At 34.2% G+C, this 26,415-nt stretch overlaps 1 protein-coding gene across 5 annotated transcripts in view; it reads left to right on the top strand.

The window, feature by feature from the left end:
- The window catches only part of WDR47 (WD repeat domain 47), a 46,792-nt gene extending 20,822 nt beyond the window's left edge, over positions 1–25,970 (top strand). For 2 of the 5 annotated variants that reach the window (XM_087960770.1, XM_026671748.2), the window contains exons 6-16: positions 3,644–3,770; positions 5,643–5,818; positions 6,010–6,240; positions 7,225–7,300; positions 12,454–12,614; positions 15,637–15,717; positions 18,194–18,363; positions 19,518–19,688; positions 20,804–20,935; positions 23,046–23,264; positions 24,512–25,970. In XM_087960770.1, the coding sequence (XP_087816896.1) occupies positions 3,644–3,770; positions 5,643–5,818; positions 6,010–6,240; positions 7,225–7,300; positions 12,454–12,614; positions 15,637–15,717; positions 18,194–18,363; positions 19,518–19,688; positions 20,804–20,935; positions 23,046–23,264; positions 24,512–24,654 (1,687 nt within the window). In that variant the 3' untranslated portion in view covers positions 24,655–25,970. The remainder of the gene's footprint in view (positions 1–3,643; positions 3,771–5,642; positions 5,819–6,009; positions 6,241–7,224; positions 7,301–12,453; positions 12,615–15,636; positions 15,718–18,193; positions 18,364–19,517; positions 19,689–20,803; positions 20,936–23,045; positions 23,265–24,511) is intronic. The other 3 variants (XM_026671749.2, XM_087960772.1, XM_087960771.1) reach the window with 2 other exon arrangements.
- Positions 25,971–26,415: the final 445 nt, after the last annotated feature.

Raw genomic sequence — 26,415 nt, 5'->3', positions numbered from 1 at the left:
AGTGGATATCAGTTAAGAGCATTCAAGTGGTGTATTTCTGGTACAGCAAGAGATTTTTCTTGGAAGGCTGTACATTTCCGGATTTGGATGTGGTTTCTTGTGTAGAGGGCACAGTTTCCCAGGATCTTCACTTTTGCTCTCTTGCCAAGAGGAGTTGGGGAACCTGTAAGGAGAACCTGATGAGGTGATACTGGTTTTATGTACTACCACTGGCAACTTGTTGGTTTGGAGCTAGGAAGTCCAGTGTATGCCGGCGTGAGGTCAAAACTGGGATTATTCATGACCTTTGCTTGCATTGAGAAAAAGTCTACAAATAATACACTGGTTTAGTTCTTCTTGAGTAAACTACCACCATCTATATAGTGCAAAACAAGAAACCTCTTTAGTCTCAATTTAAAATAGTATAGAAAACCTGATGACTGCATTGTATGTGAGACTAGTCCTCAATGCTAAGTGTAATACACCGTATTAATATACACTGTTAATAACATTACATTAAAAACATATAACATAAAATAATAGTATTACTGCCTGCCTTCTCCCCTATGGATATGTCTTACATTCCCCCTCAGTAATAATTCTCAGTTAGAAAACTTCTCAACCAGAGTTTAACTTGTTTTCTGGACATACTTCCCGGCCAGGCATTTCATACTTTTTACCTTGTGCTGCCTCTGTACTCTGGTGCTGAAAATCATCCTTGGCAAAATCCAGAGAAGAATTCTGAATTCTTAAGTGGAGAGACACTTGTATATGTACCTGGCCTCGCAGGTCCTCCCCCAAGGACCTGAGGTACCTCGCATTGCTTATCTTACCACTGATCATTTAGCGGAGAAGCTGTTGGGATTTTTATACTGTCTGGAAATTTGTTTTCCTTCCCTCAGACATTACTAGCTGGTAGGAAATATCAAACAATCACTCCCCTAATATCAGGAAACTAGGACTAAACAAGAGAGATAAGTCTTAGAGACTTGGTCTATATAAGTTGTGACAAATGGGTACACTAAGAGGATTAGCCATCCATCAAAGCTTATTCAAACTTTGCATGGTTCAGAGGATTTATAAATATATAATAGCTATCAAGAGGTATTGTGGGGTTGCCGAGTGAAGCAAAAGGGAGCAGACCCACTGCACAGTGCAACCTTTTGGTCACACCTACCATTATTGGTTAGCCTTCTTTCAGAACAGGACTAAATCTGTGCTCAAAAGTAGTTTGACTGACATTAGGCAGATGTATTGTGATTGGTGGATAGAGTGCTTTGTGATAGAAGTCGCCTTCCTCCCACTTCACCTTTTCAGTGTTTATCACCTGTTAGGGGATAGATCCCAATTTCAGGAGGATCTCTGAATCGGCGGTACAAGAGCCAGGTGTCTGAACTGAGGAAAGGCCAGTTTGAAGGATCTGGAGTTTCTTGTCCAGACTAGATCAGGGGGCTGCTCATACCAGTAACATTTACCAATAGGAATTGGACCAATTCTGCCCCACAGAAATCACCAGACTGTATCACTGAATTAAGTGTGAATGAGCATGTCCCTGGCCAAAAAAAAAAAAAATGGTTTGAAAAGTTGAGGAGGTTATAACATGTTCAGGTATAGGCTGGGGAACTGGAGAAAGTGTTTTTATGAGAACCTGGCAGAAAATAACAATTGCCAAAGCATGTTTGTCCTGCAATTAACTCAGATGAGGAAAAGTTCAGAGTCATGGAAACACAAGAGCGCAGAAACAGTGAAGAAGAAGAAAGAAAATAATATGTTTTTAAAAATAATTTTGCAGTAAACCCATAAAAATACTGAAAGCAAGTTCTAATCCTATATATAGTTTATAGAAGATCAATGGCTGGTAACTCTACAAATACATAGATAATTTACTGTCAAAAAGCTAACTTTAAAGCTCTGCTGTTGAAAGTAGGATTTCCTGGCCCGTAAAATCTGCCAGTTGGCAACTGAAGTAGGAAATTGGACCCCTGAAACATATTATATAGAAATGTTAATATGTACAGAAGAAAATTCACAAATAGTAACTAACCTGAGTATAAATTAAAAATGTTTGTTTCTTTGCCCTTGGTGTGGTATAGTGTGCTTTGATTTTGTAAATCCAAATAGGTGAACAGTTACAGAACCCTACTGAGGGACTGAAATTCTAGTGATATAAGGAAAGCTGATCTGGAAGAAGTATTCAAACTATTCTAGTTGGAGCTATACTTCCTCTTGAAAGACGAAATGTATACTGAGCAGTGCTCCTGAAAAAGATCTTGCTTGCTATGGATGAGTACATTCAGAAATGCTCTTTAATTTGATATGGCTGTTAGACTAAATGTAATCCTTTTTGAAGAAAGATAATATTGCCATAGATACAGGTAGTCCTCAATTTACCACCACAATTGAGCCCAACATTTCTGTTGCTAAGTGAGACAGTTGTTAAATGAGTTTTTCCCTTTTTACAACCTTTCTTGCCACAGTTGGTAAGTGAATCATTGCAGTTATTCAGTTTGTAACATGGTTAATTGAATCTGGCTTGCCCCCTTCACTTTGCTAGTCAAAAGGGTTGCAAAGGACGATCACATGACCCCGGGACACTGCAGCTGTCATAAATATGAATCAATTGCCAAATGTCTGAATTTTGATCACGTGATCAGGAGATGCTGTAATAGTTGTAAGTGTGAAAAATGGTCATAAGTCACTTTTTTCTGTGCCGTGTAACTTTCAGTAACTGTGAACCATCACTAAATGAACTGTTGTAAGTCGAGGTTTCCTGTATCTTGTTTGCTCCAGTAGTGGGATATTGCAAGAGAGTCATATCAGATGCAGGTGGAAGAGTGAACATGATTTTGTCTGAAAATGATCTTTCTGGATTTATCTTGAAGGCTTTTCCTTCAAGGTTTCTGATTTTTTTTTCTTAGTATGCCATTTTAAAATATTATTATAACGTGCTTAGAGTTTTTTGTAATGAAAGATGCAGAGAGAGAAATGCCTTTAAAAACAAAAATTGTACATATATCTACTTAAATGGGGCAAAACAAAGAATCCTTTGTGTTAATCCAAGGTGTCAGTCCAGCTGATTACTAGAAGCATCATATTTTTGTGAAGGTGCAGTCTCTTCAAGATTCTCACCACTCTGAACATTTAACAATAAATTATGTAAAAACCCTGTGGTTTGGGTACTTTAGAATAGCAGTCACTATATAATAAGAAATTATTAAAGGGTAATCAGAGAACACAGCTTCTAATCCAATATTTCTATATGTTAAATTATTATGGGCAGTTCTATGCCACAAGCCTTTATGTTAATCCCGCTCTCTGCTATTTTCTAGAGAAGAAAACCTTCTAAACGGTTGTCCTAAGAGATAATGCTATCCAGTTCCAACCTCACATTTTACATGCACATACTTTATGTAATTTGCACACTCTGTAGTGTAAAATTTTGAGTCATTTTAATTGTGTCTCATCTCAGATCAGCACAATACATGTCTAGAGGTAGAAGTAAGAAAATATTACTGCATTAAGCATTTTCTGCCTGAAGTTTAGATGTTAGGGCTTGGGTTTTTGGCAAGTAGTCAATCTATTTATCTCAACACTTGAGCTATATTTTAGAAAAAATAAACTAAAAAAAACAAGAATATATTTCTCGTTTCTGTATTTATAAAAGATGTGAAACTCCTGTGGATTCCCATAATTCATCTGGTAATGAGACGACACACCAGAATTCATTTCCAGAAAAAGAGCCAGCAAATGGAACACAGAATCAAGGACCAATCAAGCAAGAAAAAAATGAGGTATTTTTTTAAAACTTTAAATAAAGGACTTCTGAATATTTTGGTCTATGCTGTATTGATGAAATTGGACTTGAATACTATATCCAATTCTGATCACCACAATACAAGCCGTACATTGACGAACTAGGAAGTGCAGAGAAGAATAACAGATGGGGCTCGGAGTTAAGTCTTATGACACTCTGTTAAAGTATGTTTAGCTTAAAGAAGAGGAAACTACAAAAGGGCACGATGGAGTTTTTTCATACTTGAAAGCTGTCACAAGGAAAAGAGGTGGATTTATTCTCCATAGCTCTTGAGGGTAAGGCAAGAAACTCCACAGAGGGACAACTGGAAATAAAGAGAAAATTCTTCCCCGTGAGAGGTATGGGTGAAACAGCCTGGGTTCAGCAGTCATGGGATCCCTATCACTGGAAGTATTTAAGGAAAGGTTGGATAGCCAATGTTTAGGGGATGATATGAGAATAAATGCATTTATTTATACATAGGCTCAATTTTATTCATTTATTTTTCCTTCCTTCAAGGTCATTCAAGGTACATCTGATCTTTGTTCCTTATTTTCTACAACCCCATCTTGAAATGTTTGGGATGGTCTTCTGCCCTTAGAATCACATGAATCTACCAAGCATAGAAGTCTGCAATAGAAAAGATTTTTTTTAAAAAAAAAATCCTGACTATGTATCAAATCTCCCAAATAAAAAAGTATTTAGCCTAGTCTTTACTGAAATAGAAACAAGGCCTTTTCTATAAAAATATGAAAAGTGTACATTTATGTGAGTTAAGATTAGTTCAGCATTTGTGGCAAATTATAACATGAGAACAGCATGAAGATAACCAATTAGACAGATGCCCTCCTTTTTTTTGAGGGCCAAACTGAAGGATAAAGAACACAAAATATAGAATCCAAAGTTGCTTTACAAGTTTATGCTAAACACTTTCCCCCTCATTTTGTACAGAGCATTTATATGGCGCAATTATATTTTCCCTATTTTTAAATCTGTTTCTTAGCCAAAAATCCAGCTTAATAGCAGTAGCCCTATGCTTAGGGTCAAGAGAGTAGTGCTTAGGGCAGCATTATACATAAGTTACTCCTTTTGGTTTACAGGGCATGCATAGCACAGCTTATGCTATATGCTTGCCTAATTTTGGAGGGAAGAAAGCGCCTGTGAACTTAGAAGTAAGGAAGAACTTGTCCAATGGGAATATATAATAGAGGGGTTATCTGCCTTCCTTTCTCTGCTTATGAGGTGATGGTAATGTTTCGGGTAAGACAGACAGGTAGCTGGCATGAATCAGGTATTATGTCTAAAGATACTTTGATTATCAAGAGGCATGGCTAAATCTCTTTTTGAATGTTATTATTTGTTTACTTTTGGAAGCATACAATATTTTTTTAGTTGTTTAGGCATGAGAGATTCTGTTTTCAGTTTTTCCTATTTGGTTTCCTTCCTGACATTTCAAATACTTCAAATACTTTGAAGTGGGAATAAGTAACTTGGTTCTCCTCCAACCAGTGGATATTGGGGAGCGATGTTTACTGCTACTAAGTGACAACCTTTGCATTTCAAGATGTCCAGCCATTTTCTCTTCAGTAATTTCTTTTAAGATTAATTACTGTATCTACTGATTTTAAGTATTTGGACAGTATGGCTGTCTGAGGTGGGTTGATTTTACTTTGTGCATATCTGGTTTTGATTTTGGTAAATTTAATCTGTTGTGTTTACTTAACTAAAAGTTAATTGTTTTACGTAGCTGCAAAGAAAATAAGGCCAGAATGTACAAAGATCACCAAATGTTTGTCACTATATTGTATACCTCTAATAAGAATATGGTGGATATGTTCGGCAACATTTAATTTTATTTAATCTGTTTTAGCTTCGAGATTCAACAGAGCAGTTTCAAGAATATTATAGACAGCGGTTACGATATCAACAACACTTAGAGCAAAAGGAACAACAACGGCAATTGTATCAACAAATGTTATTAGAAGGAGGAGTTAATCAGGAAAATGGTTCAGAACAACAGAATCTTACAGAACAGTTTCTTAATAGGTTTGCTTTAATGATTTTCTATTTCTGGGTTACCAAGTAACAAAATGCTAGCAAAAATGTTGACAATTCATTGAATAATGATAGTTGCAAAAAAACATATTTTAACCTGATTTTAATTTTCCTTCTGACTGGATTTACTTCTTGCAGTTTATGAGTTATGAGTAAATAAGATTTTTTTATATGCCCTATAGGTCTATCCAAAAGTTGGGTGAATTAAACATGGGAATGGATAATCTGGGAAATGACGTGCAGACATTAAACCAGAAGTGCAATGGGACCAAGGGAAATGTATCCATTCCCCCAGATTCTAGTCAGAGAATAGCTGATGATAATACAAACATTAACACAAGTACACCTCAAAAATTTGGCTCCAGTAATCAGATACCATCTCTTGAAGAATCACCTGTCCATGGAAATCAGATGTAAGTAGACAAATATTTTTGTCAATACTGTGCTTTTTGAGGGGAGTGCCTTGGAGTCAGTTTTTGATTGCTGGGGTTGCATGGTCAACTTCCTGTAGGTTTCTTGGCATAATTTTAGAAGTGGTTTGCCACTGACTCCTTTCTAAGTCTGAGGGAGAGGAGAGGTTCTCCTTTCAAAGGACCCATTTAAAATGTGGAGATTTAGCCTAAATGTGATTGACCCAGGCTGAGAACTGCAAAGTGTGTTTGTTTGTTTGTTTGTTTGTGTAATATTGTCTTCAAGGTTGGAAGAGAAAGGCATTTGGGTTTTGAGTAGAGAGTATTGTCATTAAGGCCCAATCTGTATTGAGGTGCCCTCCCATGTGGATTCATCAAAATTAGATCAGTGGCACATGTTTTCAGTTCAGTCCACAAGGATCTGACGAGGGATTTCTGTTTCATTGGGGACATATAAGCATTTATTATCAGCAGACACCAAAGACACAAAAATCTCAATTCTGGGTTAAGTATAATTGTAGCTAAATAGCAAAATACTTCAAATTCCTGAAGGCTATCAAGCTATTCCTGCACACTTTTAGAATTATGGATTACAAAGTTTGTTTTATTTTCAATTCAGAAAGAAAACCCTGTTTGCTCTAAAAAGAATTTGAGTTTACTGCTGAAAAATCATGATATGTAGTTTAAAACAAAAGCAGCAGCAGCAGAAAGCAAAGGAAGTCAGAACAAAAGAAGGGACTTCAATAGATGATTTTATTGAAATTGGTCTGCAGTAATTTGGGTGTAATAATGAAAGTTAATTTAAGAAATGTATGTTATTTCCAAATGAAAATATTTGAAATAAATCTTCTATCACTCTTCTAGTGTTCTGAGCCTCTTTCCTTTCAATTATATCAGAATGGATCATGTTTCTGGTCTCTAAATTTTAAAAAGATAAAAATCTGTTTATCTCACTATATTGGATTTAATTTTGTGCATTTAAAACAGTGTGACAGACCAAGCTGCCATTCAGTCACAACATGAAGATTCTTCAGGGAGTATAAGAAAACCAAGAAGTGATGAGGTAGGATTTCACTGCCATTTGTCCCTCTCGTTTAGTTCCATAATCCAGTCATTTATGTTTGTGGGCTATCCATAGTATTCTTAACAGTCTTCTCTATTACCAATAAAAGATAGAAATATTCTATCTTGTTTCTTCAAAATCCAACTTTTGCTTCTACAGAATGTCACAAGGAAATCTTTGCCTGCATGATTCTGATCTTTGTAGGTATAGACATGTCACAGCATTTGAAAGTATTTTTAAAGTTATTTATTACTACTATTCCACACCAAGTGCTAGTCTATGACATATTTATTGATTTTACTGTTGGTAATTGATTCTAAAAGGCAGAACTATACTATTTCAGTGTCTTCATCATTAGCTCTAATGCTGGTTACTGTAGCTGCTGTCATTAACTTGGTCTTTATTTACTTAATTTTATTTAGTTTAATATTTAATTGTAGTCCTATTTACTTCCATTTAGCTTCTGGATCATTTGCATTTTCAGCTATCAAAATAATGTCATCAGTATAGCATAGATTATTGATGTTTCTCTCTCCAGTGTTAAACCATGCTCATTTATCCTAATGCAACCTCACTCAGCATATATTCAATGTATAAGTTTAATAAATAAAGACAGAATTTACATCTTGTCTTGTTTCTTTGCTAACACGAATCCAATGTTTTACAATGTTTCAGCTAGATTATATCTTCCTATCCTCTACATAGATTTCTCGTTAAGACAATAAGACACTCTAGGATTCATATTTTCCTAGGGACATTTTATAGTTTGACATGATTGACCTGTTATATAGAATAGAATGAATGAGCTGGAAGGGATCTTGGAGGTTGTCTAGTTCAAGCAGAAAAACCTATACCATTTTAGATAAGTGACTGTCTAGACTCTTCTTAAAAACATCCAGTGATGGAGCGCCCATGATTTCTGGTGTCAAGCGTTCCACTGGTTAATTGTCCTCACTGTTAGAAAGTTTCTCCTCAATTCCAGGTTGCTTCTCTCTTTGATTAGTTTCCAACCATTGTTTCTTGTTCTTCCGTCTGGTGCTTTGTAGAATAATTTGACCCCCTCTTCTTTGTGGCAACCCCTCAAATACTGGAATACTGCTATAATGTTGCCCCTAATTCTTTTCTTTAGACCAGCTCATTTTCTTTAGAATATTAAAGGATTGTCTGTGAAATGTAATTGATAATATTTGATCATTGATTGCATTGTACCCAGGTATTGTCCTTGCTATATTCTTTTTTTTTTTTTAATTTTTTTTAAAATTTTATTTAAAATTTTATTTTATTTTCTCACAAAGAGAAAAAAATACAAATAAAACATCTTTTTTGAAAGTAGCGTAACATTTCTTCGTACAGACACAAATTCAGGTTCATGCTCATTTTTATATTCTATTCCATATCTTATTACTATTTTACATTTTCTGCATAGCTTCTCCCCTCTTTTAATTTTCTCAATTTTATTTTAATTATCTCATCTCAATTCAAATCATTGTATTTATATTTTTTGTCTGTCCTGTCAATTATCTATTATCTTTTCTCATTAAACAAAATTTCTCCTGTAGTTACTGATTGGAGTATGACGCCTTTATATCTTTTCCCTAAAGTTGTAACATTCAATATAATACATAACTTCCATTCGGATTCTGCTTGGTACATTCTTAAAATGCACACTGTATTCTTAAAAAAAGAAAAAAATTATAAATGTATATAATTAAAACAACATTCCATTCCAATTCAATTCTATCATTAATATCAATATTCATTAAAGTCTTAACATCTTTAACATTACTTTTCAATTAAATATCATACTTCTATGGTAACAATTATAAGCTTTCCATAGTTAGTTCCCCCCCCTTCACTTATATTTTATAAAACATTAACTAATTAAAATGTTCCCGTTCCTTCCTAATTCAATTTTCTCATTTATTTTATTTCACTTATTTTATTCACAAACATTTCACTAAATTACACTAACTATTTTATCCCTCATTTTAATCATACATTGTTTCCAATTTTCTAAAGTTATTTCTATTACAAATGTAACAATGCAATCTTATGTACCTGTACAGAATCCCTTTTTCAGTTAGATTTTCACCAATTATCTCTAAATAGGTCCTGTTTCTCTATATCTTGCTCCGGTCCTTTGTAACTTCTTTTCCTTTCCTTCTTCCCTCTCTTCTTCTCGCTCCCCTTTTTACCCCCTTGTCTCTCTGCCTCTATTTCTCTCTTCTGTATTCCTCTCTTCTGTTGCTTTCCAGTATTATACTTATTTTTCAAATTATTTTTCTTTTCTTTGGTTGTTTTTTTAAATCTTAAATTCTCCATTCTCTTTCCCCCCCTTTCCTTTTTCTTCCCCACATAGAATTACTTGTTCATTAAAGATGGCTTCTTCTTTGTCCCAGTCTTCTTGTTTTGCAGATGTTTCTTGTTGTTTCTCATAGTTCCAAATCTCCATTTCTAAGAATTGAAAAATGAAGCCAAAAGAACCCCTCCCTTCTTGTGCATCTTCTTTGTACTTTTTAAGTTCCATTTTCAATTCATCCAGAAGTGGTGCCATTGTATAAATTTTTAAACAACCACCCGGTTGATTTTAGTCATTCAAATATAATAACCAAGAATCCAAAGATCACCAAATAATCCAAATACACGCAAGCTGTTTCTTTTTTGCTCTTTTTTTTCACTTTCTCTTCCTGGGGTTACTATTTAGTTGCAAAGTTTCAGTTAAAATGTATCTTTTAGAAGTCTTGTTGAAGTTTTACTGTAGATTCTTTTTAATTCCAGGCAGTCTCCTCCCTCTTCCAGATCATGCCCTTATTCTTTTTCTCTCCCTTCCTGCTTATGAAAAAGAAAAAAATTAATGTCCAGAAATCTTTATTATCCCTTTGGCATTTTGTTTTATTTTCAGCTTAATTGCCTATTGATGGCAAAGCGGATTTTTCCGATTTCTTATTTAAGTCTCTTAGTTGTCAGTATAGGGAAGGAGAGAGAAGGGGAAAAAAGCCAAACCTTTCCCTTTTCACTTTCCTTCGCTGCTTCCGACTCTTCTTTGGGAGCGATGTTATTTTTGTAAGTTTAAATTCCAGGGTACCTTAGTTGTTGCTTTTACAATTTAACCCGGTCAGCCAAAACTTTCACTTCTTATCTTCCTCCTGCACATTCTTTTCCGGTCGAGTTCTCCTTTGTGGTGGCCATTTCTGACCACCGCTGCAACCGCCTTCGGGAAAGGAAGTAGTGGCCAGCTGAGGAGGAGAGATGAGGCTCTCCTCAACTCTGCTGGCGGTCTCCCCCCTCTTCACCACCTCTACGGGGTGGCTTAGCTCCGAAACCAGCCGGCTCAGGGCGCTCCAGTGGCGAGCCCAGACAGAAACCGCGCATGATCGCGGATTTCTGTCTGTCGCCAAAGCCCTTCAAACCAGAAGTCGCTATATTCTTTCTAATTATGAAAACAATACTGCTCCTTTTTTTTTCATGTCCTAAGTACAGTGAGATCTTTGGACTGAATGTGTCAAATTCCAATCCATTTCAATTAGGATTTAACCTAGTTGTATTATAAACACCATTAATATTCCGAAAGATATTTAGCTCTTCCTCAGTAACATGTTGAGCACTACCCAAAATAAGGGGGCCATGATTCCACATTATACTGTAAATCGCTTTATCTGGTCCAACCATGTGGTTTTAGTTGAACAGCTGGGATTATCTTTGTACTTTGGGTGATCCTACTGGGAATATACAGGTTGGGCAGTGTGCTTCATTCTTTACTCCAAGGAACACCCCAATCATGCTGAAAGAGCATAGCAGGATACAGTCTGAAATATTCTGTCATTTATTGTTATAATAGGGTGACATCTAGTGACAGTTGTAGTTGTCAGAAAAAATGGGCCCAACTCTCTAGTATCATCTGATTAGATCATAAATTTATGTAGTCATAGACACTGATGGAATAAACATCTATACTTTGTAGAATTCTACATCTGGTGTATCATACCAGATTATGCAAAAAATATAGCAGTACAAGATCAGATATATAACATGTTTGATATGTTATACAATATATGATATGATATTATTTATAGAATAATTTGGAGCTTCAAATTATTACCTGGTTCATATGATGCATAGTTTGGTAAAGGTATCATTGAAAGATAAGTCTATTTAACATGGAACTTTAAATCAGTTACCATCATTCTGAATATTACAATCCAGTTTAGGTATTTCTATACTTGCAGCTAAACCATTTGTTTTACTGCTAATAGATGGATATAAAATGTTTCCCTGCTACTGTATTACTTTAGTATTGATTGTTAAAATGAATAATTCATGTTCCAAAAATGGCTGAAAATGCAGTGACCAGGTTAAATCATTTTTTTCATATTTGATGGTTATATTGCAAAGCTTCATCATTTTGAAACATGATTTATAATAAAATGAAACTAATTCTAAAAGCTGAATTTATTTTCTAATCTTCTATTTTGATTAAACATTACAGCTATCTTTGTATATAATGGCTGCTGCAAAAATACTTTATAGTTCTTATTACAAAATATGTATTTTTTTATTAGAAAGTATGTACTTTTCCTTCTGCAAAAGAATTAGGAGTTATATAGAGTATTGATGTCCAAAATAACTTCATGTTTGAAAAACAAATAAAAAACAATTTAATTTAATTTGGAAGTCATTTTTATATTTTGATTCTATGTATTAGTTTGTTTCACATCTAAAATTTAATTTCTCTGAACATAAATTTAATTATAATTTAGTCTAAACAGAAATATTTAATTTTGAATGACCTGTTAAATAACAATGAGTCTTTCCCTTTTCCAGCAGAAATTACTAGAACTTTTTATCTTCATGATTTATACAGTGTTAATTATTGCTACTAATATTTACACACTAACTGGATTTTCACAGTGACCTACAGTTTTAAAATGATACAAGATACTCAGTTATATAAAACTAATGAAATATTAAAGATTCTTATCTAATCATTTAATTCTGTGATATATAACATTTACTTGCATTTTATTTTTATGTCTCATTTGCCTTTTTTTGCTTTCTCAGAAGTGTTTAATAAAAATATAATTTTAAAGGCATTAATTTTTATACTTGCTTCCTAATAAAAATAAAGTTCATATTTATATTGCTGTTTTATACAGCAGGATGACAAATCAAAGAAACAATTCATTTGTATCGATACTCTAGAAGATACACAAGCTGTTAGAGCTGTGGCTTTTCATCCAAGTGGCACTCTGTATGCTGTTGGCTCTAATTCCAAAACTCTGAGAGTCTGTGGCTATCCAGACTTCCCGGACTCAAGGTACGAATAATGTATTGGATTTTTCTCATCACTTGCCATGTAATATTTGCATCCATGTTTGCTCTCTTCTTTTTTGTTGCTCTTTTCTCCCAATTTTTTTAACTTGCTGAAATAAAAATACCACTACAATATTATCTGAAGTATTTTACGTATACAGGTTTACTTAGATTTATTTTTCACACTCAAGAAAACATCATTGGGTTCAATGTTTCCTTTTGGTAACAATCTGAAATTCCATTTAGCAAAATAACAATTTTTCCTTGGGGGATTTTTATTAATGCATTGACTAGGCCAGTGTCCTTGAGTCATTGAAAAGAAAGTAGAACTAGAACTCCCCAGTTTTTAGCCTGCTGCCGTTTCTACTCCACCAAACTTGCTTTCTAGATGACTTTAGTACCAATTCATAATTTCTTAAGGTTATTGTTGATGCTAGATGAAGCAGACTAAAAGCGGGTCTTTTTTCTAGTTATATCTTTCTTTAGGAGATTAGCTCAACACCCACACTCGCACACAAACTTTCACTAAATTCCTAATTAGTTGAATACCTTTAGTATCCAATAATAAATAACTGCAACCGTCAAATCATACTTTATTGTAATAATATGATATAAATGACTTTTTAACATAATAGTCTAAATAACAATCCTGTGAGGTGATTTATATTAAACTTCAGCTATTGAGACAAGCAAAATTTAGCTTTATTTTATCAATAAAAGCACCTGAAAATTTGATAATAGTGTGTTCTTACTACTTAGTTGCATTGTTTCAAGCACGTCCCATCTTATTTCTATTTCAGTTTATATTTTATAAAAATTTCCTCAAAAATTGAAATACATTTTTGAGCACACTAAGGTTCATATACATTTTTCTATACTTTTTCCCTGTTATTTCAAGACATTTATCTATATATATAAAAGCAAAATACCACTCACGCATCATCACAAAATCTCCAGAACCATAAAGCCTACAAACTTGAAATTTGGCACATATGTTCATCTTGGCTTCAAGGTGCTCACTAATAAAGGATTTTTCAAAATGACCATCAGAGCATTAGTATTTCGTATATTATTATTAACACGCTCTGATGCTAAGGAGTTCTACTTCCACTCCCCACCTGAAAAGAAATCTGTTCCAAATGCAAAACACAAGCTGAGGAGAGGAGTTTCAGTTTTAGTTTCACAGCACCAAGCAGCTTTAGTACAGAACAGTTGAGGTAAGCCACGCCCAGACTCATTTCTGTCTCCTTGCTCACATAGCAAATAATGTTTCAGTTTCCAAACAGCCCTGAACTCTCTCACACACTGACAGGACGCTAGCCAGATGAATACTGATGGATGCTGGTAGGCAGAGGCACAATCCCCCCCCTTATTTTCCTCCCCAAAAACTTGCCCGATCACAGAGTTTCGTAGCAAAGCAAGGGTACCTTGTTAGTAAAATATATACCAAAAGGCGTAGTCAATTTGTCTGATGCCCATTACTTATTAATTCAGAAAGTAAGAATTTGATTGGTTCATTTTAAGACGTAAATTGATTAACTATCTTATGGGTAGGGATTAGGCAGTGGCACTTTCATGCAACAATTTTTGATTTTCAAATTAGAAAATGAGTAAGGAAACATGACAAATAAGATGTTCTAATGCACCTTTGCTGGCATGGACAGGAACAGAAAAAATGCATAGTACATTTCCACCTTGTACCTAACTGTGATAAAAATATACCCTGGCAAATCTTTTTTTTAAATGAACTCCTATAATGTTGCCTTCACTTTATCCCTATCCCAAGAGTGAAACTGGTTACATTTCTTAATTTTACTGGTATTACAAAATAATTAATCCTCACTTATCAACTGCTAATTCAGCAACTGTTTGAAGTTATGACCGCGCTGAAAATGGAGGCTTATAATCGGTCCTCAAAATTGTGGCTGTTGCATCCCTGCCGTTACATGATTGCAATTAGGACATTTGTGAACTACTGCACATTTATGAAGGTTGCAGCATCCTATGATCCAGAGGTGGTATTCAGCAGGTTCTGACCAGTTCTGGAGAACCGGTAGCAGAAATTTTGAGTAGTTTGGAGAACCGGTAAATACCACCTCTGACTGGCCCCGCCCCCATCTACTTTCTGCCTCCCGAGTCCCAGCTGATCAGCTGGGTCTTCTTTGGTTGCCTGAACAGAGCTGGAAAGCAGGTTAGTGGGGTGGGGAGGGAATGGAGATTTTACAGTATCCTTCCCCCTGCCATGCCCACCAAGCCACACCACGCCCAAGCCATGCCTACAGAACCAGTAGTAAAAAAAAATTGAATCCCATCACTGCTATGATCACATGATCATCATTTTTAGCCTTTATAACTGGCTTCCAACAAAATAAATGGGGAAGCCAGCAGGAAGTTGCAGGATGCAGTAACATATTTCACTTAATGACCTGCAATGATTCACTTAACAACTTCAGTGGAACTGATGTCGTAAGTCATTGCAGTCACATGACCTTTCACTTTATAATAGTGTTTCGGTTATCCAATTGTGATCAGAAAATGAGGACTCCCTGCAGTATCTTTCCTCTAATTTTGATACCAGCAATCAAATTATCATGCACAAATGACCAATAGCAGGCCTTGCAATAACAAGTTGTTCCATTAAAGTCAATGACTACTGAAAACGAATTTGGAATCATGGTTCATTTCTCATTTGTATCTTTCTATAAAGTAAGAAATTTAGAAAGTAGGAAATGTATTTCAACAATTCCATCATTCTTGCTGAGTTTCTTCAACCTCCATTGTCTTGTGTGGCTGCCAAGTATGGCAAAGGGACCCATATTGACTGTGCCTTAGATTACATGACTTGCTGCTTCTTCAATTAGTTCGCTGTATAAAATATTGGCCCAGTGTGTGTTTTTGTGTGACCCATTACAAGTCCACTTTCACCATGTAAAACTGAAAAAGTCATAAGTGTATTAACTCACATAGGATATCTTGTGAAGTATGTTCCTAGTCTCTTTGTAACTATTTGCTTATATGTTGTTTAGCTCCTCCACTGCTGTTCCTCAAAAACTCGTATTTGACTTAGGCAGATCTGCGCTCTCTTCTTCTGTAAAGATGACAACAAAGTAACTAGTATATTTATTTCCTCTTACCTACACTTTGGAATTTTTAGTTCATTGGGTGTGTGGGGGGTGTTTCTTTTGGCTTTTCCATTATGTGCTTTCCCACATCTAAATATACTGCCTTCTCTATGTGTTTGGGCTGTTTTTTTCTCCACGCTTTATAACTTAATACACCAGGACACTTTTCAGCTTCTGTATCATTTTTTTTAAATGCTACTTTAAAAATGTCTTGATTATATTAGCTCTCTGTTGCCATATTAGCATCCTCTTTTATTTGCTTAGTTATACAACCGAGTAGTAACATTGCGTCATTATTTTTATATACATTGTTTACATATTTACATTTTACAGCTACCTGTAAATGATTGTCAAATGTCTCTGTTCTTGGAACTGTATTGGTTAATATGCTTGTATAGAAAAAGAAAATAATGCGAAGCATTATTACACTTTCATTGGCATTACAGTTATGAGCCATTGTATTTGCATATGGCTAAATTTGTTTTCTTATACATTAATTTGTTTTGGCATATAACACGTTGCCTTTACTATCTCAAGTACTGTACATCAGAAGTGGCCAAGAAAATAAATGTTAGTCTTTCTTTCCACTGTATAGACCGTAAAAATTTTTTGGACAGTCCAATTGTATAAATTAACCTTCGCTCCTATAATGTTAGAAGGGGATATGTTCTGTTGCATATATTCTAACTATAAATAAGTAAATAAATTCGTTGTTTTGTTCTCTGAATACGATGGTGGTAAATTATGCTGTTCAAGGAAAGGGCAGGTATAAAAAAGCTCTCTCACAAAATTGAACTTGTGCATTCCAAAAAATCCCAGAAACAGCTTTCACAAAGCAGTATTAATATGGATTGCATTTGATAGCTAGGTAGTGGATTTTATTTCAAAGAGTAGAATCATTTAATTCCTAATTCAGCAAGTTGTTGTCTCAATGGAACAAAATGTAGAGGCAGAAAGTAAATCTGTTTTTATTGATTGAACTGTGGGTGAGCTGTAATAGATCAGCAAGTACTATGACTCTAGATTGATTTACATTAGCAACACAGATTTACTCTATAAGCCCTACTAATCTGCTTAGATGCAGACACTTTTGGATTCCTGGAAGTTATATGTGAAAAGACTTATATACCATTGGTTCCTGAACATTGGATTTGGAAGGTCAAAGAATTCCTGCCCTGCATTAGCCCAGTGTTCCAAGATTTGGGTTCCATAGAGCTTTTGGGGAAAAGCATCCTATTATTTTTTTAAAAAAATATGTAGACTGCAACAGGATATGCAATTGATTCAATAATGTTTTATATGAGAATGATATTTTGCTGGGATGCAGAACAAGCTAGAAATATACAAATTATTTCAAGGTTTACTCTAATGTGGTTCTAATGTAGATATATTGAGGTGAAAATAAGGGTAACAAATTGGCAATGCTTTCGTTTAAAAGCCAGCCTAGATAAAATGTTAAACAGTTTTGAAGCATAGCTAATAAATCCCAAATTGGGAAAGGACAAAGATCAATAATTTCTTGTCAAGATTCCCCATTTCCTCTTTTTCTTTTGATGCAAATATATGAAGCCTTTTATTTGGAATTAATAGAAATTTCAGCGAATGAATTTAGATTGGAGAAAAGTCAGGCACCAACAACATGCTGTAATTTGGAATTACATCAGGAAAGCAATGAAATGCTCATCTTACATATTACTTCCCCAATCATTTTAGCAGTGCCTCCCTTCCATTTATTGTAGATCTATAAGACACACAAAGACTGATGGATCTTGTAGCATAAAATACAATTTTTATCCACAGGATAATTTTTTAAAAAATTTTAAAAAATACATTTAGTTAAGTTTGAAATGAAAATAATTTATAAACAGCTAAATTAGATTGCAGTCCCCTTTATTCATAACTGATCTTTTTGAGCTTTATTTCTGAATGGATGTGCATAGAACTGTATATTGTTGATTTAGATTATAGAATGTGAGAAATTGCAAATCAAACTGTTCTAATCCCATCTTTCATGACATACCCCAAAAAGCTAGATATCAATGATGCTTCGTTTGCATTCTTTTTTCTTTTTCTTTTTTAAAACAGATAGTTGGCACATACATTTAATAAATTATTACTATAATTTAGAGGTGCTTGCAATAGTCAGATCAATGTTTAAATGTGTAACTTTGTTTTCATATTCACTAAAAATTAACTAGTTTCAACTCAACCTTTATGATCAGATACATTTCTGCTATTTATTTTTATTTTATATTTAAGAATTTATCTTTTTTTTGTATTTCCTAATACCTTAAATGTATTTAAATCATTTAAAATTGTTTTGGTGAAAATAATTACTCTTTCCCAATATTATTATTAAGCCACAACTATTGTAGTTGGCTTTATTTGTTTACCCATATATGTTCATGCACATACAGACACAGAGTGAAGAATATAATAATAATCTTTCTAATATTTTTAGTGGTAATAGCACTCCTAAACAACCCGTCGTTCATTTCAAACGGAACAAACATCACAAGGGATCGATCTATTGTGTAGCATGGAGCCCCTGTGGACAGTTGCTGGCTACCGGTTCCAATGACAAATATGTTAAAGTGCTGCCTTTCAATGCAGATACCTGTAATGCCACTGGTAAGTGCAAGTAATTACAAATTTTAATAAATCTGAACACTGGCGATAGAAGAAAAACAAAATAGTTCTTGCAAATAACATAATTGAGTCAAAACTAGCTGTTCCTTTCAATCCGAAACATTTTCAGAGTAAGTCATCGATAAATCCTAATTCTGAATAGCATCTTTCTGTCTGAATTTCTCATTTCCTAAATTAGAACAGAATCAATTTCTGTCTCTATTCCCTACCACATATATATTAGATATAAAATTAGATTACAAATAAATGTTGATGAATGGCAAAATATGAAGAATATTTATTGTATTATAGATGACCTGAAATATCTTTAGGTGTTTTGTGTATAAAATGTTTCAATCAGGTTTTGTCCGTATTCACACAATATTGGCTCTGCCCCAAACAATGGATAGTACTAATTACTTTTTCCTCAAAAATGAGTATTCATTGTTAGATGATACTCCTTTTCTTTCAATTAGTGCAGAATAGAAAAAGTAAAATGCAGCAGCTCCCTTTTCAGAATAAGATATTTTTGGTTATTCATTATTAATCATGGCAGTTTATAGGTGTTTACTGTAATTATTATTAGATAATTCTTGCAGATGAATGCCTTTTAGGGCCATTCGCGATTTATTAACTTCTTTAATGGATTAATGGGGACATAGTTTTCTCCATTAGTCCACTAAACTGAAGTTTACTGTGATTTAGTTTTTATATGGCAGCCTCAAGTTATTGACAGACTCCTTTGCTATTTTCTACAATTGGACTCTCTTAAAAAAACAATATAATTGGAGTTTGGTAAACTCCATTTTAATTACCTAGGATTTTATGTAAATTTTGCTCCAGTGCAACATAAAATCCACAGTTGGGAAAGAAAATTATTTCTCCTACTAATTAAATGTTTACCCAGATTCCTGCTATGCTGCCAGGTAAGCCTGATAGAGTCCTTTTCAAAACCACAGCCTGCCCTGGCTGAAGTTTGCTAAAACATAGTAACTATATATTTTGAAAAATTTAGTAGGCCTATTTGTTTCTTAGCTTTTCAAAACTAAGCTTTTGCTTATTTTTACATTGCATCATAAAATTCCTTAAATGGTTAGTAAATTTATTCTGTACTGAAAATGTATTTGTTTATATTTTTCCTGTTTTGATGCTTTTAGGGCCAGATCTGGAATTTAGCATGCATGATGGAACTATTAGAGATCTAGCTTTTATGGAAGGTCCTGAAAGTGGTGGTGCCATTTTAATAAGTGCTGGAGCTGGTGATTGTAATATTTATACCACAGACTGCCAGAGAGGGCAAGGTCTCCATGCTTTGAGTGGCCATACTGGTATGTTATTAGTTCATCAGAATCATTAGCTTTAGGAGTTGACAGAATTGGATAAAATATTAACAGGAACAGAAGATAAGTTTATTAAAAGATTATATTGCTATTTACTAGGTGTTAAACTAGAAGAAGAACAAGTTAAAGAAACAATGATAGCATGGGCAACAATTTTTTGGATATGCTATAGAATTAGATAAATGGCAGAAGCTATGGGATAGGAATTATAAATTAACAATATTGACAGCATACAAAGAAAACTTGTATAAGATGTTTTATAGATGGCATTTTGCACCAGTAAAATTAGCTAAGACGTTTAAAGATAAATCAGCTAAATGCTGGAAGTGTCACCAGACACCTGGAAATATTACCATATGTGGTGGTCTTGTATAGAAGCTAAAAGATATTGGACAAAAATACACACATGGTTGGAAAAAATGATAAAATACATAGATTTGAAACTGAAATATTTTTTATTAGGAATGGTACCTGAAGATTACAGTAAAGAAAAAACATATTTAATTATACATTTACAGCAGCCAGAATTGCATTTCCTGAGAATTGGAAAAGTGATAAAATACCGAGAGAGGGAAAAGTAATTGAGAAAATATTTGAATGTGCAGAGGTTAATATTGGTTAATATAAAATAAAAATAAAACAAATTAAAATGGACTAGATGAATATATAGAGCAATAAGTTAAGGTTGTTTAAAAAATAATAGATATATTAAATAATAGCTATAAGAAAATGTGATTATTGTTATATTGGCAAGAAAGTATTAATTATAATTGTACGCACAAGATATATGTACCCAGTCGACACACAGCTGAAATGAAATGGAATTATTGTAAAATATAAAATAAAAAATCATGAGCTTTATAATCTTGCTTTATGAAAAGTTTAATAAAGTTTAAAATGCATACTGCATGTTAAAAACATAAAAAAGTTATAAGTATCTCTTATAATCTCCCTTGTTGTGGCTTAAAAGTAACTATTTCTTAATTAGACCGCTTAGAGGGCTGTAAAGCACTATGAGGTGGTGTAAAAGTCTAAGTGCTATTGCTATAGGTGTTAATAGCTTTTTAAAAATGCAGTGAATACAAAATATCTCTTATATGCAGGTCACATTTTAGCACTTTATACATGGAGTGGATGGATGATAGCATCTGGATCCCAAGACAAGACTGTGAGATTCTGGGATCTCCGAGTACCAAGTTGTGTTCGAGTTGTTGGAACAACATTTCATGGAACTGGTATGCTTACTGATATTGACCTAAAAACACTTATTGTTGGTAGCTGTTCAAAATATTTGTGCAGAAGATGGAGATTGTCATGGTAAAGGAATAGCTTCTTCATAAATTTGAGTAAATACTGGGAATCTTTAATTAGACACCTAACACATACATCTTACACGTAAAATGTTTAGAGCACGTCTTCTGAAAGGTGGAGATATGTTAGCTCATTTAAACTTCATGAAAAGAACTTTTCAAGAGCTACATGAAAAGGAACTGATATTTTCAGAGCTGCCTCAAGTTTACATCATTCTTTCCTCATTGGATGAAAGTTATGATGATTATGTATCTTCACTGGAAGTCCTGCCCAGAGATAAACTGACACTGACTGACATAACCGGAAGGTTGTTAGAAGAAGCAAGAAGACGGCTGGATAGGAACCAACTGAGGAAAGAACAACCACAAGAAGAGGATTTATCTTCAACTGTCTATACTGTTAGGAAATGTTTTTCTTGTGGGGCTAGGGGACATATAGTTAGATTCTGTAAGAAGGGAAAACAACAGAATACTGGTAATCACCAGAAGGCCAAAAAGAATATTAGTTTAGCTATGTCTAACAATTCAACTGTAAACCATGATTTGTGGGTTGTTGATAGTGGAACATCGTAGTGCATTACTAAAGATAGAGTTTGTAAAGATGTCCACAAGTAAACAACATGTATCACTGGCAAATGGATGGAATATAAAGGCATCAGGTCAAGGTATTGCATATTGTTCTTGTATAAACGAACATTTAACTATATTATATGTACCTAAACTGAAATTTAATTTATTATCAGTAAGGGCTTTAGTTAATCTTGGTTATGTAGTAACCTTTAGGGGAGATAACTGTATAATAGAGAAGGAGGGTAAAAATGTTACTGCTAATTTAGAAAATGATTTATATGTGATACATGATGACCAGTTGATGATGGCTAACTCAGTTTATAACAATTTTAAGCCACATGATGAATGTATACATTTACTGCATAGACGTCTGGGGCACGTTAATTTCAAAATGCTCAAACAAACTGTTGAATTGTCAGAGGGAGTAAAATTGAAACCCTGTAGCAAGTATTTAAACTGTAATGCTTGTAGCCAGGAGAAAAGTAAGGTTACTCCTGCAAACAGTCTTAATGGGTTTAAGACCAAAGAACCTTTCGGGGTTGTTTTTGCTGACATAATTGGTCCTAAGAAACCTAGTTTAGAAGATGCCTGCTATATTTTGAGTATTATGGACCATTACTCACGATACGGTTTCTGCTATCATGAAAAGCAAAACAGAAACATTCCAACATTTCTTTAACTGGCTAAGGTTTGCTGAGAGAAAAATGAAGAGTAAAGTAATTACTTTAGTTACTGATAACGGGACTGAGTTTGTTAACAAAAGATTCCAAACTATGCTGAAATTGGCTGGTGTCCAGCATAAACCTGCACCTTACAGTCCACAACATAACTCGTTTGTAGAATGAAGAGGGCAAACATTACAAGCCATTTCTCGCACTATGTTATCTGATTCAGGTTTGCCTGAAACACTGTGGGTGAGGCCATAATGTGTAGCAATCATGTTTTAAACAATGTAGTGAATACAACAACTGGTGAATTGCCATTCACCCGTTGGCATGGCAGAAAACCAAATTTAAGTTACCTACACACATTTGGAGCTCCCTCACAAGTAAGACTGAAAGGGCAACATAGAGCTAAGAAGTTATTTTTTGTAGGTTATGAGGCCAACCATAGATCATTTAGATTCTGGGATCAAGGCATAGCTCATGTTTATTGTAGTGCTAGTGCAAAATTTCTAGAGCACGTTGGGTGGGATAAACTCATTGGCAGATATATATATTGGCAGATACATGCTTTTATTGACAAGCATGTTTAGCATTCTCAAATCAGTCAAATGTTCCTAGTTTTATCAAACTTGCAAAGACAGAATCAGATCTTTCATTATTGTACAGTTGACTCTATATTAACACCAATGTGATTGTTAAATACATTGGATGTTGTTTTGATGAGTATTTTAGAGAATCTACATTAGAATCTTGATTTGAAATCAAGCACATAATTGAGTACCTAATGGGTTTTCTTTCAGGCAGTGCTGTTGCATCTGTGGCTGTAGATCCTAGTGGTCGCCTTCTAGCTACTGGACAGGAAGATTCCAGCTGTATGCTTTATGATATTCGTGGTGGGCGGATGGTTCAAAGCTATCATCCTCATTCCAGTGATGTCCGTTCTGTTCGCTTTTCCCCTGGAGCTCATTACCTTCTCACAGGATCATATGACATGAAAATAAAAGTCACAGACCTGCAAGGTAATTTCACTTCTGAACGATTTCTAAATAGTACTAATACTCCTCATCTCTATCTTAAGGTCAACTTCATAAGTTTATTAATTAGATTTTTATCCCACCTTTGGTATTTTTTATAAATAAGTCAATACAACGAACATGCCCAATACTCCTTTAACTTCCTATTTTCCACTTAGCAATCCTGGTGGGTTTGGCTGAGAAACAGTGAATCTCCCAGACAACTTTCATACCTTAAGCGGGACTAGCATTAAGTTTCTTGGTTTCTAGGCCAGCACCTTAACCACTATACCAAATATTTATCTAATTCTGATCCTTATATAAAATATGATGTGCCATTATAAACTATAGCTGTCTCTTTTAATTTCTGGAACTCAATAGTAGAATTGCTAGTGATTTCCGAAAAGATTTGGTTACAGCTCATTGATTTTAGCATAAATTCCTTTAAGTAAGTGTGGTCGACAGTTTCTGTAACAATTAAAATCTTAATTTGTATTTTCTCTTTTGTTCAGTACAACGCAGTGTAAAAAAATTTATGTTTAAAACATTGTTAAACATTATACATTTTATTGAATTAACTATATATTATATAGTTTTAAATGTAATTTAATTGCAATCCATTATGTTTTTGATGATTTAGTGGTAACTTCTGGGATTGAAAAAAAAAACCATAAGTATATGTTTAGATAGTATAGTTTATCACTTATTTTTAAAGACCAGATATAGAATTACCTGTTCTGTAATAAATGAAATGAGTAGAAAGCAGGGGTGGAATGCTACCAGTTCTTCCCGGTTCCAGAGAGCTGGTAGCTCTGAAGAGCAGCAGACACAGAACCGGTTCTGTGTTTGCTGCTGTTTGGCCCACGCACCTGCCTGAGCTCTTACTTGTCCTTTATTTCCTGCTTTTTCAACCTCAGCTGCTTTGTGCAGCACAGCTGAGGTTGAAAAAGCAGGGAAAAAGAGGCTTTTTGAACGCTGCGCACCTGTTCAGCTGTCCAGGCGGCACAGCCTAAGGTTATTTTACAGGCGCACAAAGCGCACATGTGCGCGCAAAACATAATCACCGAACCGGTAGTAACACCAATTGAATCCCACCCCTGGTAGAAAGCATAATCCATCTGATCTGTTTCAGAGTACAACTTTAATTATCTTGAAGTAAACAGTATTAATAAAGTTTATGTGCAAAGATAAAGTAAATGGCAGTGCTATGCAGACATCCTTTAAGCAACATTTATTCTAATTATTTTTCATAGGTGATCTTACTAAGCAGCTACCAACTATGGTAGTAGGGGAACATAAGGACAAAGTGATTCAGTGCAGATGGCACACACAGGATCTTTCCTTCTTATCATCTTCTGCTGACAGAACTGTCAAACTCTGGAGTTATAATGGCTAAAGGCAATCTGTATGAATAAAGCATAGATCCACAAGACAACTGGAGTGTCTATAAGAAAAGCAGCACTTGAGCAAGGATGCATCCCACAGAAACTTGGTTGTTATGAGATGTTGGTGTGTTGGTGTGGATTATTATTTTTTAGTGCTTTTTATGTGATCTCATGCTGCTACGACCTACTGTAGTCTTGTTGCTGAGGTTTGTTACAAGAGCTCTTGCAAAGTCAATGTGCACTCCAAAAGTTAAATTTATTTATGTGTTTACATTTTGTGTTATTTGCATTCCCTGGTCTTTGTCTCAGTGACAATATTTTTTAAAAATTCAGAATGAATTACAGTTCAAGGAAATTCACATGCACTATCATAGCATCCACATAAATAAGTTGTTATGCCATGCTGTACAATGTTGTTTATATCTATCTTAATTAGTGGGCCAAAACCTTACCCATGAAAGTTTCATTTAATAGATATAATTATGAACTCTAAAGATGATTAAAGAGGAGCTGACTCTTGATCATAGTAACTATCTAGAGATTGAGATATATGAAATAATTCTCAGTCTGAGGCTGTACTTTGTTAGATTATGTTCAAAATTCAAGCTTTTAGTAGAGAAAACATTGGTGTGAAGACACATTATCATTACTGAATGCGAATGCAACAAAATACCTCTGTAATGTAGGAAAGCAGGCACACTATTAGGTGTGGTTGGTGCAGTTATTTTGATATCAGTGGCTATAATCCTACAGAGGCATGTAAGTGAAAGTATTGTGGTATGCAGTTAAGAATTTTTCTGAAGTTGCTATAATTACTAACTGCATTGTTGATAAAAAGATAATATATTAAATTGCCCATTCCTCAGCATTGCAAAACAGTATAGTAAAATGTTGCAAAATATCCTCTGGTTACACACAGTTTTCTTCTGGGTATATATAGAATACCATACCAATTTTAAAGGCAATAGCATGGCTTGAAATGCTATGTCTGCATGATAATCTAAAACTAAATTATTTCCCAGTTCAGAAGTTTATTTGGAACTTTTAATTTCTTGCACTGACTATACAATATAGTTGCAATTTTATTTCTATATTTAGAGTATTATGTTCATGCATTGTTTTATATTTTCATATTGTACATTTATATTGCTTTTAAATTAAAATTTTAAATATTTGGATTATTTATTTGAAGTAAAATTTAAGGCTTGGTTCTAATTAATATATGCTGTGCACTGAAGCAAGATCTTTTTGAACTGTCATTAAAAAAAAGTTGAGGTTACTATAGAAGTGTATATGTACTTAATTCAATAAAGAAAGTGAAGCTACATATTTTTTCTTCCTTCATATGGTAACAACTACCATGTATTCTTGCATATAGAGGTGCATGAATAAGCTGACAATCAAATTTTTATCAAAATAACATGAGAAATGCATTACTTACAGATGGGGCTGTCACATTTTTCGTGCTACTTTGAATAAAAATCCAAAGGCTGCTTATCCTTGGATAAAAAAAGACTTATCTGTGCATATATACTGGAAATATCCATACTTTTAAAAACTTTATCATATATACTCACAGATAAACCCATCCCCAAAAAGCCAAACTTAATTTTTAAGATGCATTTTGGCACCTAAAATTCTTGAGTTATCCTAGAGTATATATGGAAACCAAAATAGCAGAATAGAGCTTTAAAATAACAGCAACAATGTAAAATCCACCTGTATAATAAAGATGGTCATCTACGTATTCATTTAAAAGCCCTCTGAATTTC

Source organism: Notechis scutatus, chromosome 3 (assembly GCF_049901735.1).
Source record: "Notechis scutatus isolate UNSWTSFEM ecotype Mainland chromosome 3, rNotScu1.2, whole genome shotgun sequence".
In the NCBI taxonomy this organism is placed as follows: domain Eukaryota; kingdom Metazoa; phylum Chordata; class Lepidosauria; order Squamata; family Elapidae; genus Notechis; species Notechis scutatus.
Note: the sequence above shows the minus strand (reverse complement) of the source record. Positions and strands in the feature narration are given on the sequence as shown.